The sequence below is a fragment of the Exophiala dermatitidis genome, assembly GCF_000230625.1.
Source record: "Exophiala dermatitidis NIH/UT8656 unplaced genomic scaffold supercont1.2, whole genome shotgun sequence".
NCBI lineage: Eukaryota > Fungi > Ascomycota > Eurotiomycetes > Chaetothyriales > Herpotrichiellaceae > Exophiala > Exophiala dermatitidis.
Window position 1 is genome coordinate 987,825 of NW_008751647.1, and position 17,418 is coordinate 1,005,242.

General features: G+C 51.7%; 8 protein-coding genes across 8 annotated transcripts; 5 read left to right on the forward strand and 3 right to left on the reverse strand.

Moving 5' to 3' along the window:
• Nucleotides 1-88: 88 nt before the first annotated feature.
• HMPREF1120_01861 (ribose-phosphate pyrophosphokinase) lies at nt 89-1,497 on the forward strand (the record flags this gene model as incomplete). Its single annotated transcript, XM_009155889.1, has 2 exons — nt 89-1,381; nt 1,441-1,497. 2 exons carry the CDS (start codon nt 89-91, stop codon nt 1,495-1,497), a joined length of 1,350 nt encoding a protein of 449 aa, XP_009154137.1.
• A 1,915-nt stretch (nt 1,498-3,412) lies between these two features.
• On the reverse strand, nt 3,413-4,395 carry HMPREF1120_01862 (uncharacterized protein; the record flags this gene model as incomplete). The annotated part of the gene is made up of 2 exons (XM_009155890.1): nt 3,413-3,506; nt 3,554-4,395. The coding sequence occupies 2 exons, from the start codon at nt 4,393-4,395 to the stop codon at nt 3,413-3,415; spliced, it is 936 nt and encodes a 311-aa protein (XP_009154138.1).
• Nucleotides 4,396-4,528: 133 nt separating this feature from the next.
• HMPREF1120_01863 (V-type proton ATPase subunit D) lies at nt 4,529-6,412 on the reverse strand. The gene is made up of 4 exons (XM_009155891.1): nt 6,190-6,412; nt 6,053-6,141; nt 5,085-6,005; nt 4,529-5,034 (listed from the first exon to the last, which is right to left on the reverse strand). Exons 1-4 carry the CDS (start codon nt 6,194-6,196, stop codon nt 4,951-4,953), a joined length of 1,101 nt encoding a protein of 366 aa, XP_009154139.1. The 5' UTR covers nt 6,197-6,412; the 3' UTR covers nt 4,529-4,950.
• Nucleotides 6,413-6,703: 291 nt separating this feature from the next.
• On the forward strand, nt 6,704-8,635 carry HMPREF1120_01864 (uncharacterized protein; the record flags this gene model as incomplete). The annotated part of the gene is made up of 1 exon (XM_009155892.1): nt 6,704-8,635. The coding sequence occupies one exon, from the start codon at nt 6,704-6,706 to the stop codon at nt 8,633-8,635; it is 1,932 nt and encodes a 643-aa protein (XP_009154140.1).
• Nucleotides 8,636-9,469: 834 nt separating this feature from the next.
• HMPREF1120_01865 (uncharacterized protein) lies at nt 9,470-9,950 on the forward strand (the record flags this gene model as incomplete). Its single annotated transcript, XM_009155893.1, has 2 exons — nt 9,470-9,496; nt 9,555-9,950. 2 exons carry the CDS (start codon nt 9,470-9,472, stop codon nt 9,948-9,950), a joined length of 423 nt encoding a protein of 140 aa, XP_009154141.1.
• A 1,472-nt stretch (nt 9,951-11,422) lies between these two features.
• Nucleotides 11,423-12,655, forward strand: HMPREF1120_01866 (uncharacterized protein; the record flags this gene model as incomplete). Its single annotated transcript, XM_009155894.1, has 1 exon — nt 11,423-12,655. One exon carries the CDS (start codon nt 11,423-11,425, stop codon nt 12,653-12,655), a length of 1,233 nt encoding a protein of 410 aa, XP_009154142.1.
• Nucleotides 12,656-13,432: 777 nt separating this feature from the next.
• On the forward strand, nt 13,433-15,118 carry HMPREF1120_01867 (bleomycin hydrolase; the record flags this gene model as incomplete). Its single annotated transcript, XM_009155895.1, has 2 exons — nt 13,433-14,068; nt 14,198-15,118. The coding sequence occupies 2 exons, from the start codon at nt 13,433-13,435 to the stop codon at nt 15,116-15,118; spliced, it is 1,557 nt and encodes a 518-aa protein (XP_009154143.1).
• Nucleotides 15,119-15,142: 24 nt separating this feature from the next.
• On the reverse strand, nt 15,143-16,948 carry HMPREF1120_01868 (ubiquitin-conjugating enzyme E2 2). Its single transcript, XM_009155896.1, has 3 exons — nt 16,712-16,948; nt 16,523-16,587; nt 15,143-16,441 (listed from the first exon to the last, which is right to left on the reverse strand). Exons 1-3 carry the CDS (start codon nt 16,751-16,753, stop codon nt 16,093-16,095), a joined length of 456 nt encoding a protein of 151 aa, XP_009154144.1. The 5' UTR covers nt 16,754-16,948; the 3' UTR covers nt 15,143-16,092.
• Between the last annotated feature and the right edge of the window lie 470 nt (nt 16,949-17,418).

Sequence of the window (17,418 nt, forward strand, 5' to 3'; positions counted from 1 at the left end):
GGCTCAGTCGCAATTGTCCAGCACGGTGGCTATATCTTCTCTCCCTGCCGCGTCGCCTAGACGTCCTCTCCTCGAACCTGACGCCATAATGGTTCGCAATATCGTGGTCTTCGGCGGCTCGTCGCATCCGACGCTGACCGACACGATTTGTGAGATTCTAGGCATCCAGCAAGGTTCAGCCCTCTTCTCGAAATTTTCTGTCGGTGAGACTCGAGTCGAGATCGGAGAATCCGTCCGTGGGAAAGATGTCTATATCATACAGTCAGGAGGTGGAAAGGTCAATGATCATTTCATTGAACTTCTGATCGCCATCTCGGCGTTCAAGACCGCCTCGGCCAAAAAGGTCACCGCGGTACTTCCGCTATTCCCATACTCGAGACAGTCGGATATACCCTACAACAAGACCGGAGCACCCCTGGTCAAGGCCTCGAGCATGTCCAACAAGCTGGTCGCGGACTCGACCGGCTACACATTCGACAGCATTCCGCCCACACCACATCCAGACAGGGGAGAAAGCCATGGTCTGGCCAATGGACATCCTCTTCACAAAGCAGCCTCTAGAACTCAACTCGACGAGGTCGAGAATAGCCCGACGCACCAAGCTCGCTTCAGTCACTATCGGGACTCGAGCACGCATTCCAGCACTAAGTCCGCAGAGTACTTCCCAGGCCCTCGAAAACGGGGCGATTCCGTCACATCCCTTACCAACGGGGCTGGCAACAATGAGTCTCCACAGACTGTCGACCCTCAGGACCATTTCAAACCCCGTCCTGGCTATCGTCAATGGGTCGCCCAAGCTGGTACCCTCGTGGCCGACCTTCTCACGTGTGCTGGGGCAGATCACATCATCACAATGGACTTGCACGATCCTCAGTACCAGGGTTTCTTCGACATTCCAGTGGACAACCTCTACGGTCGGCCATTGTTGAAAAAATATATTCAGCAAAACATTCCGGACTACAAGAACGGCGTGATTGTCAGTCCCGATGCAGGTGGTGCGAAGCGGGCTACAGCGATCGCCGACTCATTGGGTATGGACTTTGCCCTTATTCACAAAGAACGCCGTCCAACTAAGATCACCGACCGCCAAAATGCCACTATGATGTTAGTTGGCGACGTTACCGGGAGGGTTGCCATTTTGATTGACGACTTGGCCGACACCAGCAACACAATCACTCGAGCCGCCAAGTTGCTGAAAAAAGAGGGCGCAAGCAAGGTTTACGCTCTCGTCACTCATGGTGTTTTGAGCGGTGATGCTATTGATCGGATCAATGCGAGCGCTCTGGACAAGGTCATCGTTACGAACACCGTTGATCAGCAAGATCATCGCAGACGATGTCCTAAACTGGAGGTGCTGGAGGTTGGACACGTGTTTGCCGAGGTGAGCCACCTGTAGAAGATGGTTGTATGAAATGTTTTTACTGATATACGTCTGTCTAGGCTATCCGACGAGTGCATTATGGAGAAAGCATTAGTGTCCTCTTTCAATACGACTAATGGCGGTCTGTCACAACAAGTTGTATGCTGATGGCTGAGCCGAGTTCCGCTTCCATGCAGCTCCTAGCTATCGCAGCCAGGCATCATCCTGCAGTCTGGATCACGTACTTTCTCCTGTGAATATCGCAGAAGGATAAAGGTGCCAGTTCTGGTCCAAGCACTTCCAGTACATTGCTGAATCTCAACGGGTTGGTACATGTTGCTATGCGATCTTTCCAAAAGACCAAAACTCTACAAAAACAAGACAAAACTCCGAAAAATCAGAAGTGCCTTGAACCAAGTGCTGGAAAGGGCTTCACTCAGGCGTTTGAAATGGGTCTGGAGGGCTGTTCCCATACCAACGAAACCGGATGGGGTACTTTAGGGGCGGTAGTCTGATCAAGCTTGTCTGAATTTCCATGGTTTCAATTTCCATGCTGCATGCACACAGTTTCACCAACTTCATTTACATGGCAGGCTCAGGGTCCGTTCCCTGGGGCATGGCGGTAATGTCATTTTGACAGACAAAGCCGCAACGTTGGATACATGGTAGTTTCTATTGAGATGCGATGTGGAAAATGAAGCGGGCAACGACAGCAAAGCAGAATCCATAATCTGAAAGCCCTGGATTTCTGCATACATACCTTGGTATGACTGTTGCAAATATTATCCCCCTTATCATTGTTTTGGATCACGGTTGTAGTCTGTCTCTCTGTGTTGTGCCTTTTTTGCTTTTCCCAAGGAACAGCTTTCCAGTTCAACGCAAGTTGCAGGGAAATTTCCCGCCCACTGCAGTCTGGCGGTCATTGCCACCGCCTCGGAGTGACTCCTCCTTCCCTTGATGCTAACGCGAGGCAGGCGCGGAGTTCGCTCCCACCACTTTAGGGTCAGCTGCTATCCCGTCACCTCACAGTTTCGTACACAAACTTGAACAGACATCATCTCCATCACGATGATGGACGATACAAACCTCCCTGCTCCGCAGCCGGATTTCAATCTCCTTTGATTCTGCTGCCGACGATTTTCGTTCTGTTTCGAATGAGATCAAGAAAGCACAAAATCTCCCTGCACTGCAATCACCAGCGGCGAAAGAATCCTGCCGAGCTCGAGCAAATGAGAGAACAAATGGACTCGTCATGAACAAAGTTTCTATTGATACTCGTCGAGACCTCATGACTAGGATGAACACAGGGTATACATTACTCTTTTTTTCTGATGTTATTTATACTAATTCTATACGAGTAGCAGTCATTTGCACAACAATGCAGCTCGAGTTCAGAATTCCTAACATGTGGATGCAAATGAGCTTGACTGATCCTATCGAGGCAATGCCAGTGCGCAACTTCAATGACCTCTCATCATACCCGAGCTGGGCTCCCGCTTCTCAATCCCTTCACCACTGCAGCACTGTTATTTTGAGATTCCCTACCACATCTGCAGAAATTGGGCGGATGGAGGAGCAAGAAACGGATCGTACCTCACGAGAACTTGGTATACAAGCTCCTGGTATTGCCATGAGTCTGGCTGCCATAAGAGAAGACGCCTGGGTGCCCATATCGGCTTAAAAGCACAAGGTGCATAAAGACACGGACCAAGACTGTACTAGTCACAGAAAAACAATGTGAAATAGCAGGTAATTACCTAGGTAGTTTGCATCCTCTCATAATATGATGCGTTGAACTGATATGCTTGCTGACTGCCCACTCCCACCTCCCCAACCCCCCACAAAACTCCCACCATCTTCCTCGTAGTAGTAGGAGTATCCCTCCTTGTACCGGAATCACCTACTCCTAATAGTACTACTTACCGTACAGGTATGCATAATCCAGCCTCCCTACTAGTAGCAAGTTTCGAGTCCTTCTTAGGTAGCCGAACAGTAGCCACCGCGCCCTTCCAACCCTTCAGCCCTGATCGTTCTCCTCCATCCCCATCCCTCTTAGACGAATCCGATGTTGGCGCTGACGCTGACGCTGGCGCCGGCGTTGGCACTGGCAATGGCACTGGCACTGGCACTGGCACTGGCACTCGTTCTGGCGCCTTCCATCTATCCTTATACCACCTCCTCTTCTTACCATACATATTAGCAGCGTAACTCGGGATAGATTTCGCCATGGCTTGATCCCAAGAACTAAACGCCTTTTCGTAGTCACCGACCACATCGGGCGGCGGTGCTCTGGGCCAATCGAATCGACGATGCAGGGGCAGCGACAGAGGCGGGGACAAAGACAAAGCCAACAAGACCTTCTCGCGATGTGACGAGATTCGTTCAATCCTGTGACTGATTATGGTCATCAGTCCGCCCTTTTGTTTCAGTTGTTCTAGTTGGTGTAAAGCGGCGGAAATTCTTCTCTTCATGCGCTCGCGCTCGTGATCGATGGTTCCTGACGCCACGGTACGGTCGAGCCTGAGTTCAACTTGTTTCCGCCCGTCGCACCGAGAATAAAGGATCGAGGTTCTATAGCCGGCCGCGACCGCCTGTTCTTTCGATCCCAAGAAGCTGGGTGCTGCCTTGCCCGTGCCCTGACCATGTCCATTTTCTGTCGGGTCCAGTCTTGAATACTTGACGACTTCCAGGTTGGCATTGGGGCCAGCTGAGTTCCGGTAGTAGGCCATCAATCGTTTGTCGGTGAAATCAGGGTCCAGGTATCCGTGGTCAATTGTGCGGGTTTGAGCTATCTCGTCCCAATAGTCTGCCTTCACGACTTTCGCGAGGTGGACCGGGATAGGAGGGGTGTCGTGCGGCTGTCCCAGGTCGTCGTCGTCGTCGTCGTCGTCGTGTTTCCGCTTTCGAGAGCTCCGCGTGTCAGTGGTAGCTGCCGCCCTCCACTCGAATATAGATCCATCTCGGGAAACGTCTCTGGTACCAGAGGCGGCCTGCCTTACCTTTTCAGGAAGGCGCGGTCTGAGAAAGACAGCCATCCTGTTGGCTTCCGTTCATCACGATAGGCGCGAATGAATGACAAACAAGCACTGCAACTTCGCCCGATAGGGGAGCGGGACAGAGAAAACGGAGAGCGGGAAGGGGGAGAGACTGTGGGAGAGAGGACACCTGCGAGAATACTAGAATGCAAGAATGAGAGACTGAAGATATGCAACATCAAGCAAATAGGTCGCTCGTCGATAAAGCTGCTGGGATACATAAGCCACGAGGGCTATGATGCATGCAGACGAGGACCTGAGAGAGGACCTAGAGGAGGACCTGTGTGAGTCTTTCCGAATGCAGAAACCAGCACAGCACCAACTGGAAAGTGACATCCGTCGAACATAAGCTAGATGCGCACTGTACTGGGAGGGAAAGTGCTGGTCAAATGCTGTTTGGGCTACCATCGTTAAAGTAAACCCCAGAATGAGTTGGAAATGCTGTCCATTAGCCTTTTCTATCAAGCCCATGCCAAAGTTGGTACACGCCGCGAAAACCGCCTCCCCATGCCGAACGCCGTGCTGTCCACGTGATTACCACGCCCTCTTTCATTATTAGAACACACTGATGTAGTTTCCGATTCTCTCCTTCTGGTTCTGTGCTATGCACTCGGCAATCCATGTGATGTTTCGGATTTCCTAAAAATGTCAGATATCGTCTAAGGTGGGAGAACGCGTGCAAGACCAACCTGCTCTCTCAGCTTCACCCAGGCATATATCACAGCGTGTGTGAACTGCCGCGTGAAAACCATCTTGGAGAGTTCCATCTCTTTTTGATAGAACAAATCTTCCAAAGATTTCGACTCGGTGCCCATTCCTCCCGTCATGTTGCCGCCGCCAACCCCGCTGCTTTGGTTGAAGCCGACCTCATCGAAGAACCGTTTGTAATCTCCAACGCCACTGACCGCCAGTCCAACACTTTCCATATCATCTGCCCTTGAGAGCATCAACATGCCCTCAGGGTACAACTTGCCGAACTCCGGGTACAACTTCCTACGTTGCTCCTTGGTGAGTTCTGTGCCAAATGAGTTGATGGTGATGTTAATGGCTCGTCGGTCGGCTTCGAATTCTAGTATTTCTGACATGATTTCTCCGGTGGGAGTTAAAGCCATTTCAGGGTCATTGTTGACAAAGTGGTAGAAATCTTCCAAATAGTTCTTGTAAAGGGTGTTCCGCACAATCTCAATGTTGAGCTCGTCGAGGTCCTGGTGGCTGAGGCTGCCCTTGAAGTATGGGGCTAGGGGGGTTTCGATGAGCACTGAGTTGTACAGCTCCTCAATGTTGGTTGCCACGCAAAGCACCGGCATCGTCTCAAACCAGCCCAAAGGATGACATCGTTCCAATAGCTCTTTAGTATCTCGTTCATGCAACGTTCCGGTAATCAGAAGAGCCACATTGTCGATCATGTATGAGTATGTCAGGTACTCCATGAACTTGGCGAGTGATCCCGTCGCCTGGCCCTGCAAATATCTGAAATCGGCAACAAGCTTCTCAGTAGTCCTGAATGCTAGGGCGGAAGTGGAGGGGTTCGGTGGTAGAGTGGAAAGAGATTCGCCATAGGCAGGGCCAAGTTGCACCTTGACGTCGTCAATCGACTCGCATTGCGTGAGCTGCGAAGGTCAGTATTCAGCCAGGAAGACCGTAGGAGAGGATATACATTGCTGTAATTGGTGCTCGTCAACAAGGAATTTCGATAACCGCGCACTATGCCCTCCAGATAACCGCCGTTGACGTTGAACAATAGACCTGCAGCTGTGGTCAGTGGTGGATCGAGTATGATACCAGGCTACATACCCTCCATGTTTCTCGTCTGCTACAATTCTCGGCGGTCTTGAAGGACAGTAATCGGTTCGCAAAAGAAACCAGTTCCGGTAAAGTTATCAGAAAATACAACGCGAGCTCTTGACGCGGGAGATAATGTGTCTGCGGACTGGCAGGCGAATTACCAGTTCAAGTTCCCTCCCGCTTCAAGATGGACTCGGAGTGCAATGAACGTGAAGCTGATGTTCGCCGCACCTGCCGCTTTAAGCTTGACCATTCAGAGCCAGCAGCAGCCGCTTTAATGAATCCCCCAGCTGCAATCTCGGTACTTAAGACAGCGTCAGTGCCTTTCTCTCTCAGTATAGCCTCTTGGCATCGGCTACCCAATCCAGGCTTGGCGCAAGTGGGCCGAAAAAAGACAAGCTGCTCGAAATTTTGGAGAACCCGAAGTTCACTTTGTTCCTCGCAAGACCAACTTGAACCGAATATTAAACAATATTCTTACGCTCGCTCGCCAACTATTTGCGCGCGAGGCGCAAGTATCGATATGACGCTACTCATCCTTACCGAGACGGCCGCCGGCTATGCGCTGCTCAAAGCCAAGGACAAGAAACTCCTCAAGCGGGACGATCTCTCTTCCGAACTGAGTAGTGTTGAGAATGTCACGTCGCTGTTGAAGCTGAAGGAGTTCCAGAAATTCGACAGTGCCGCCGCCGCTCTTGAGGAAGCAGCTGCCATTGTGGAAGGAAAAGTCACCCCCAAACTTGCCTCTTTGCTCAACACATTGAAGGATGAGAAAAAGATCTCTCTCGCTGTCGCCGACCCTAAGCTGGGAAATGCGATCGGCAAGCTTCCTGGCCTTGAGATCAAGGCTATCGCCGACTCTACCACCGCCGACCTCTATCGTGCCATTCGCGAACACCTACCCTCGTTGATTCCCGGACTGATGCCTGAAGATGTCAAGACAATGTCCCTTGGTCTCTCGCATTCGCTGGCGCGGCACAAGCTCAAATTTTCTCCCGATAAGATCGACGTCATGATTGTTCAAGCTATCGGTCTTCTTGATGATCTGGACAAGGAGCTGAACACATACGCCATGAGAGTGAAGGAGTGGTATGGGTGGCATTTCCCGGAACTGGCCAAGATCCTTAATGACAATCTTGCATATGCCAAAGTTGTTCTTAAGATGGGATTGCGTACAAACTGGGAGAAATGTGATCTTTCTGAGATCCTACCGGAAGAGATCGAGGCCGCAGTCAAGGCCGCGGCGGACAGATCTATGGGGACGGAGATTACTGAGGAAGATCTGGAAAACATCCAAAGCCTTGCCGAACAGGTTGTCCAATTCACCGAGTACCGGACACAACTTGCCAGCTATCTTTCAGCCCGGATGAGGGCTATCGCCCCCAATTTGACTGCTCTTGTCGGTGAGCTGGTTGGTGCTCGCTTGATTGCCCATGCTGGAAGCTTGATGAACCTTTCGAAAAGCCCTGCTAGTACGATCCAAATCCTGGGTGCCGAAAAGGCGCTCTTCCGAGCTCTCAAAACCAAACATGACACTCCCAAATATGGTCTGATCTACCATGCTTCTCTTATCGGTCAAGCCTCAGGAAAGAACAAGGGCAAGATGGCCAGAGTTCTAGCCGCCAAGGCCGCACTCGGATTGCGTGTGGACGCCCTGCAAGACTGGGGTGACGATGAGGCAAACATTCCCGAGGATGAGAAGGCTGCCCTGGGCTTGGAAGCGCGAGCCAACCTTGAGCGCAAGTTGGCTGCCCTGGAGGGCAAGCCGCTGAAGCCTCGTGGTGTTGCAATTGCCCCCAATGGTGTGTCTGCAACGCCGCAACCCCAGAAATGGGAGATCAAGGAAGCTCGGAAGTATAACCCGGATGCCGATGGTCTGGCCGGTAACGAAGGTCCAGCCAAGGAAGAGAAGAAGTCGAAGAAGGACAAGAAGGAGAAGAAGCTGGTCCAGGAGATCTCTGAGGACACTAAGATGGCCGACGACGATGAGAGCGACTCACAACCAGACGAGCCCATAGATTCGGATGAAGCCGCGGCCATCACGCCATCGAGGGGCGACGGTGTCAACGGAGCCAGCTCTGCTAAGAAAGCCGAGAAAGACCGGAAACACGCCGAGAAAGCGGCCCGCAAGGCTGCTAAGAAGGCAGAGAAAGGAGGCAAATCCGGCAAATCGAGTGAAGACTCTAAGCTGGAGGCTTTGGCTGCCAAATGCGGTCTCAGTGTGGAGAGGTACAAGAGAAAGCTTGAGCGGGGAGAGATCCAATTCCAAGAGGACGGCACGCCCGTGGCCATCTCCAAGAAAGACATCAAGAAGGCGAAGAAGAAGGCCGGAACTGAGGGAGCATCTTCAGCCAACGGCGAAGTGGAGGGCAGCAAGAAGCGGAAACGAGGAGGAGAGGAAGAGGTCGAGCAGTCCAAGTTGGAGAAGAAGAAGAAGCGGAAAGACAAGGCATGAACGACATCTACTGAACACGTCTCTTCTTTGGCAACGGAGTTTCTGCTTTGTTTCTTCTGTTATTCCACTGCATGGCGTCGGTTCTGGAGTTGTTGGCTATGTAGCGTTGTCCGGAAGATATGTACCACTCGCGGCGGAATAGGGGGGCTTGGGCTGGGATCGCATGATGGTGTTGACCTAGTTTGCTGGATGAGTAGCATCTCGCTGAATGGCATTTAGCAATTTCAGCTAGCAAGTTCCTAGTACCGTGACATTCTTAATATCCAGATATAGTTATTTGTAATGCGCCCAGTAGTACTTCTTTGCACTAAGTCACGAATTGTTGGAATTTGGTGATCGTGGTACTACACAACATGTGTGTACTGTCTAGCAACCGACATTTTCCACACCGCTTCATCATTAGGTAGTGAAATTCTGCCGGCAGAACATCTTGCAAGTTGGGCTGCAGAACAAACGTTTTTCCATACTACACGCGCAACTGTGGACGTCTTCCTTTATGCATTTGCAATGGCTTGCTTGCTGCCTTGAGCATCGCATCGCAGATACAGAAGATTGCTTTAGGGTCCCCATTTTTTCCACACAGCCTCGCCTCTCATTGACCGTCGAAATGAAGGTCAGTTGCGGATGGCTCAACGGCCTACTGGCCTCGCAAACCCTGGTCGACGTTCGAAGACTAATGTTGCGCGCGTTTGCAGGTCCTTGACCCCCAAGCGGCCTTGCTCACGACGACCGAAGTGCATCGTTTCCTCGCAAGCAATCCCCCACGGCAGCAAACGAAGAAAATAGGATCGTACAAACCAGTCAATCTGAAAAACTACCAGACTGTGCGGGAAGATGTACGTCTACAATCCTGCTCTCCAGGTTTACAGGCAGACCTGTAAAGGCGCAGAAAGTCTGGAAGCTGACCCGGTTGTATTAGTTTTTACACTACGTTACAACGACGGTACCCTACATTGAAACCTTCCCTCCGCCAGAGGCCTTTGTCAAAGCAGTTGTACCGAAGCTGCGGGCAATCGGCTTGACCAAGACTGAAGCATTAATGCTGATCAACCTGGGCGCCGGCCTTCCGAAAAATCGACCATCCCAACCACCTGCAGAAGGCGTTGGAGAAGAGGGCGCAGAGGGCGCACAGGAAACTCAAGAGTCCGATGACCGGCAACTGCTTGCAGTCGTGATCGAGGAGCTCACAGACAGGTTCCCGGACGAAGACGGCGAGGACACGGTCGGCAGGATATTGGAGATTATGCAAACCGAATTCGACCAAGCGCAGGCTTCTACGAACGGAAACGGAACAAACGGACTTGATGCAGCTTAAGTTCTCATGACAGCCACTGCCTGACAATAAGGTCTATGTCTTTCCCGAGACACTCGCGGATCGTTCTCCCAGCCATCGCAACATTCTACGCGCATATGTCGCATCCAGGATGCATGCTTGGTTATGTTTCAGTCATTCAAGGCTTCGTTGGCAGGATACGGTTCTCCATCCGCCGCTGTCGGTCGTCAGCAGACCTTTTGATGCACCTGAACCCCGTCCACAGCTAAGGGTTTGTGGTGGAAGATGTATGGAATCTAGGTTTAGTTACAACCCCCTGAAGTCATCTCCGATTAACCGAGTACACACGCAGGCTCCGGAGGTCAAAATGTCTACGCAGGCACGAAAGACACCGAATGGCCCGAGAGAAAGCGAATCCGTTGCCTGTGAGGAAGTGGCGCCAGATACACACTTTGGATCTGACAAAGAAAGCATGACACTTGAAAATGAGTCTCAGTCTACATGTCACGCTGTCAATCCCTAGCTGCTTGTCTAGGAGGTGAGCATAGTAATTGCCAGCATTGTCCCCAGGACTGGACAGGAGAATCAGCGGGCAAGCAGTTGCACTTGTGAAGGGCCGAGACATGTGGGACGACATCAGTACAGAGAGCCAATTCCAATAAATGAAGCGAGAAATCGATAATTTTGCACACTGCTTGCATAGGGTACTTAAGAGGAGGTTGATGAACTGGCGGTCCTGACGAGATACTCTTGCTGAGTATAAAGCGAACAGCCCTGAATAGTGGTGGTGTGGGTGGTGGTGAGAGAAATTCACGGTCGCTTCTTCACAGGACTACTCAAACTGCAACGGCCACACTGCCACATGATAAACCTTGAGCTCAGACACGGCTATTCGCAAACCATGTAATAAACGCATGTCCAGTTGCGAACAAACTCGCCATGGTGACAGTACAGATCATTCATCAGCGCGTCCTTCACTGGTGGTTCACCTATATCGGCAATATCCGTTTAACGAACCTTATTCCGAACAACCTAGGCTTGTTCAGCCTTGCTGTACAGCCTTGCACGCATATTATAGGTATATCTTAGACAAGAAATATGAGCTGGATAGCTAAAACGCCATTTCGCAACATAACACCCTGGTGGAGTAACTCCTACCGACATCTGGTCAGTCTCTAGCACCCCTCCTGTTGTTCACATGGCAATAACCAGTCACGATCTAAGTGAAGCCGGAGTATATGCTTTACGTAGGCTGACCATCAGGTCACTCTACTATTGCGCGAGCGTCAGATGAACTTCACCGACCGGCGACTCTCCTGCGCAGGCTCAGAAGATATTAGTATCTCCTTCTGTCGCCATCGTTTCTGCCTACTCCTTCTGCTTCTTGCTTCAAGGACACCACTTGAGTTCCTCCTCCACTACTCAACTCAGGCTCTCTCCGCAACCTCCAGTAACCTTTATTACCTCAACAAACGACCCCATTAATAAATAGCCTGCGTGCTTGTTCTCTCGCCATGGTTCAAAAACTTCACGGAGGGGTGACGAAAGTTCAACCTGTGTTCAGTTATCCGGGCACCAAATCTGTCACCGTGGTCATCGGAAAAGGAGAGCGACAGCGCGAATTCCTCGTTCACCAGAAATTGCTCTGCGATAACTCAAATTTCTTCAAGAGAATGCTTCCAGTCGAAGACGGGCCAGAATATCACGAGGTTGGGGAACAGCCACATGCTGCGGCGGACGAAGGCTTCGTTCATGTTGGAGAGCAAAAATACTGGCTTCGAGATGAAGATCCGCTTCCCTTTTTTCTCATCCAGGACTGGCTCTATTCGGGGCGTGTACGGGCCTTGTCTACCTACACGGCCTATACTACGCAGTGTCCTGAAGACGTTATCTGGTTAAAGGTGTACAAAATGGGAGTCCGACTGGAAATGGACCCTGTGCAAGTTCTGGCGACGGAGAAGTTCCACGAGATGTTTTCTAGTGCATCATTGGCCTTACCAACCAAGGATTTCATCACTGCTTTGTTCCTTGACAGTCCTGAGTCAGTTGTGGCGCAGCTGGAGTGGTACATTTCAGCCCATGTTGCGTTTTGCATCCTCCACACCCGTGGCACTTGTTGCTTGGCCGATTACTTCGACAATGAGCGTTTCGCCAGGGCGGTGCTTCAACGCATGGTCAACTACATGCAAAATGGCCTTCAGCATCCAGCTGCTGATCCGCGACTTTCTGCCCAGCAGATGGCATTTCATCACAACCCAGTCGACAAAGTCTCTTCTGACGACAATTCCGGTGCGTGGATCAACCAGCTTGAGGACTGGGGCTTCACGTTGCACGATTCAGCTCCTGCACTACCTCCTCGGGATGAAGCCAGGCGATCAGTGGCAGCCAAAGTTCGCTTCGCGACCGGTCTGCAGCAAGAGCTGCCAGGGAACGCATGTGGAATTTGTGGGCAAATTTTGAACACAATGCGCGCAACTACCGTCGTAGGACCAGCAGTGAAACAGAATGCCACAGAACCACTCCGGAACCGAGGCGTTTGCGGATACGGCAGCGTCAAATCAACTCGCGACCGCTTTCTGGACAGACTGGACGGACTTGATACGTACAGAGCCAAGCGAGCACAGGCTGAGACGGCACATGGCAATCAGGCAGCTAGGGCACCCCAGCCAAATGTGGCCGGCAACAAGAAAGGGCCCACTTACTGGAATGATAGCTGGACTGTTGAGTGGGACTCTTTTTGGGATTGAAACTTCGAGCAATATGGCGGCTCATGAGGGCCGCTAGCATAGGAGATGAGTAGGCGGCAGTCTTTGATGCAACCGTCCCAACAGGCATCCGAGACGTCAGGGGCCGCTGACGCTGGCTTCGGGTGCACATAGAAGACAGGAAGCGTTTTCATGGAAATAGCAATGTCTAAACGGTGCATGTACCTGCAGTGGCAGGAGGATGGTGTGCAGTGCTTACACTTGGCTGCGGCGTCGAAAATTACAGTGATGCAGTTGTTCCGCTGCAAGGAACAATAGCCCACTAACTGCACCTGCTTGATTGGTTTTGTTTTCTTAGTGCATTCTTTCGCGCGAAGTTCCCAGGCAAGGCGATCACAAAGATGATGGTAGGCGAGACAAAGACTAGAATCGATAATAAAAGTCAATAAAAGTGTTTTTCCGAACTGATACATTGAGTGAAACGTTTCTACAAGCAGAGTTCTGATCAGGGGTCACAGCCTTGTCCGAGGACCGGCGGACTCGAGAGCAAGGCTGAGTGGAAATCGAGGACCTTGCCCGGCGTCGGAAGGCGCGTGCGGGCCGGGGCGTGGGATCGTCTGATAAGGCGCCTTATCAGCTGTTTATCTGCGTCTCTCCGCATGGTATCATCCCTCTGCCTGGACGACTCATCGCATTGCACCGCATCCCATCTCATCGCTTTCCCCATCCACCCCTTCCACCCCTTCCATCCCCTTTCTCCCAGACTCATCGGTGTAGACTCATCGAGATAGACATCCAATAAACCGTCAAGTCTCTATGATGGGTAACTCACAGTCCTCCAACAAGCCCAACGACCAGGCGGCGGTCGAGAAGATCCTCGTGCAGCAACTCCAGAATCTCCGCACGCACGAGAAGATCCGCCAACTGGAGATTGAGAAGGAGTACATCCACGTCGAGTCCGAGAAGGGCATTCCTCAGAGCTATTCGACCGACCCCAGACTGTCGGTCAAAACCGCCGAAGAGTGGGAGAAGGAACTGCTCTCAGACCCCAAGAACCGACTGGCATTGAACGCCTTGTTGTCCAACGACATCCGGTCAGTGGTGTCCAATAAAGTCGCGACTCTGCCAGACACCCAGACATTCAACATCAAGATCCCGTTCGAAGGGGCGCCGGTCACAAATCAAAGGTCATCGGGAAGATGTTGGCTGTTCGCAACGACCAATGTGCTCAGAGTGCCCGTGATGAAGAAGTACAACCTCAAGGAGTTTGAGTTGAGCCAGGCATATCTGTTCTTCTGGGACAAATTAGAGAAGGCCAATTGGTTTCTGGAACAGATTATCGATACTGCCGACCTAGACCTAGACAGCAGGTTGGTGCAAGAGTTGTTGGGTGCTCCGGTCAACGACGGCGGTCAATGGGACATGGCGGCCAATCTGGTTGCCAAATATGGATTGGTAAGTCGATACATACTGTACCTACACGATGCTGTTTTACTTTCAATATCCCACTCAAGCAGACTTCGCCTACTCCTGTGATATCCATGCACGGAGTAAAAACACCTTGCTAACAAGATCGTGGTATAGGTCCCCCAGAAACTCTATCCAGACTCATACAACGCCATGAACTCCTCCGCCATGGGCTCCATCCTGACCACCAAACTTCGTGAAGACGGCCTGGTCCTGCGGTCCCTGGCAAAGAGTCTATCAGACGGCAAGACAACGAAATCCAAATCATCGCTAGTCGCCGCGAAAGCCAAAATGATGCGCGAGGTCCACTGCATTTTAACCCTGATGCTCGGTCCTCCGCCGAAGCCCGACACTAAATTCATATGGGAATACTACGACGCCAACGACAAATACCACCAAGTCAGCAAGACGCCGCGCGAGTTCGCCGCGGATCTGTCTCATCCAAGCGTGGTGCGATCATTGAACAACGCCGACGTTGGCAAACTATTCAGCCTGGTCAACGACCCGCGCAACAAATACAACCAACTACTCACAGTCGAAAGACTAGGCAACGTAGTCGGCGGACGGGCCGTCACATATGTCAATGTGGACATGGCGACCATCAAAAAGGCGACCATCGCCATGCTCCGCGCGGGTCTGCCCGTGTTCTTCGGCAGTGACGTGGGCAAGTTTTCCAACTCGACCTCAGGGATAATGGACCCGGCCCTCTACGACTACGGCCTCGCGTTCAACATCAGTCTGAATCTCAGCAAGAGCCAGCGTTTGAGAGTGCGCGAGTCCGCCATGACTCATGCCATGGTCCTCACCGCCGTGCAGGTCGAGGACGATGGTGTGACTCCTGTGCGCTGGCGCGTCATGAACTCCTGGGGCGAATCGGCTGGCGATAAAGGCTATTTCGTCATGACTGATCAGTGGATGGACGAGTTCGTCTATCAGGTCGTAGTGGATCCGGGCTTCGTCGGCAAGGAGATCAGGGAGATTCTCAAGACCGAGCCGTTGGTCCTGCCGCTTTGGGATCCTATGGGTGCTTTGGCTTGAGCTGCTGAAATACTGTACTGAGGAGGAGGTGGATAGTGATGATTACGAACCGGGAACTGTTGGGATTGGATTGGATTGGAAGCTAGGGTTGCACAACTCATGGCACAGCGAGGCTGAGGCTTGTTTGGACCATTTTCGAAAGGGTATAGGTATGGGTCAGCTAGGTATAAGTGGCATAGCAGGGCACTAAGATTATAGCGTTTATTTGATTGTTTCTCCTTTAATGCTGGCCTAGAGTTGGGACCGCTAGCTGGCACGGAATCGGAATCAGAATCTGGTTGTAGAGCGATGGTCCTTCTCAGCAGCGATGGTCCTTCTCAGCATAGTGCACTCTACTGCCTTAGGGTGCGTGATTTATGTGTCTCACCGAGACTGGACCGGACGCTTCGAAAGGCGGAAGTTGCGGAGGACGATGGGAGTTCATAAATAATTTTTCAACCTCATCAAGATGATGCCGATAGAGACATATGTGGTAGTAGCAATCGGAACATGGCGGATCCTGTAATGTCTGAAGCTGCTTGCAAGAGAGGACAAGGGTCAATCATAGTAGGCATGGTATCTGAACTCATTGGAACCGAATTATCTCAATTGAGGATCAAACACTGGGGACCTCGTCGCGGCGAGGACCCAGGCAAAGATTGGTAATTTCTGTCTTGACAGTAACGCCCACACTGATCCTTTGTAAACGCCGCTGCTGTGGTAGGCTGATCCTGCAGATGACGACTCCCCGACATCCGAACGGCACAACGTACGTTCCTCGTCTGTGACCTGTTGCGCCTCAAAGCCCCTCCTCAAGTAGTACCCGATCAGCAAGCCAGCTGTCCTATATCCAACGCCCATGCATCCGCTACCAATTTATGCAAATCGCTCACAAAAACAAACACTGACAGCAGGAAAAAAAACCGGTCTTCCGTTCGCCACATTCGGCCATGGTCTCGTGATGGATGATGGTGTTCTGGGACTGGTTCGGAGAATCAATCCTCCCAGCTCTTCTCAACCGTCTCCCGGACTCTCTTGATGTATTCTTTCCGATTGTCCTTGTAGAGATTCGATGCCTCGACATTCGCCGGTGATGACGTGTTGGGGTCGTTGAGCAGAGATTGGATACTGGTGAGAATGGCTGCGACGTCGTAGGTCGGTGACCACCGGTTCTGCAGGATGTCCAGACACAGTTCGCCGGTGCCGTAGACGTTGGGGTGGAACATTTGAGACACGAACTTGACGCCCGGCGGTTTGTTCGGGTACGCTTCTTCGAATTGCATGACGAGGCGGAAGGTGCCGTCTTCGAAGGGTGTGTCTGCGGGACCGATGATGACGGCGTTCCTGGAAACATGAACGTTAGCACAATGGTTCCCAAGGTTATAGGTTTCCCTGGACCAGGGAGCCTGGGAGTCTCTGTCATACCAAGTCATGACATTGTCTGCGATGGGCGAGGCAGACACGCCGGCAGGAGGGTCTGTTTGCATGCGCTGTTGTGGTTCTGTCAGTATCCTCTGTTATTCAGTGTAGTAGGAGTCTATCTATCTCAACACCATCGACGAAAGTCGAATTGGTGCAATTCTGGCTGGGTGGACTGGGTGGGTGATTGAGTACCTTAAAGTCTCGCATCAAGCGGCGTCTGGCTGAGGTCGACATGTTGGGCGGTAAGCAGTCGGGACTTCAGCAAAAGATTGTTAGGAACTTGATATCCGGTATCGACTTTTGGAAAGAGAGAACGCTTCTGGGTAGGTATCAGAGGAAGAGTGGTGTTGTCGGAAGATCACGCGAGGTTTGGTAGAGGACTGCAGTGGTGCAGGTGTGAGGCGTATGTAGTAATAGTGAAAGTGCCAGTGGCAGTCGAAATGATTCGCGCGACTGAAATGCGGCTCTGGAACTTTACAGAACCGAAGTTGAAGAGTCATGTGATAGTACTTCGGTTCTGGAGTCATGTGATTGTAAACGTTGTCCTTAGTCAGCACGATAACAACGTGGAGTACCACCAACAGGGACACCGATCCCGGCATTGCCCCGGCCCGGCGTGGAGATTTGGCGGGATTTGGCAAGAAGATGCCGAGGATAGCCTTCAGCGCGGTGTTCCGCATATGCCCATGCCACAAGCTGAGCGCCTGGACAAACGTTCCTTGCGACTCGACGACTGGCATGGCTTTGCCTCCGTGCCCACTTCATTCTTGATCACTTAAGTTAATCATTTATACCTAGGTTCCCAAGAAAATCCATATATTCGGTGGCCTCCTTGTCTGCTGCTAGTGCATTGTACTGTACCTCCCTCCCTTGTAGTGTTCGACGTCTTGATTGCACGC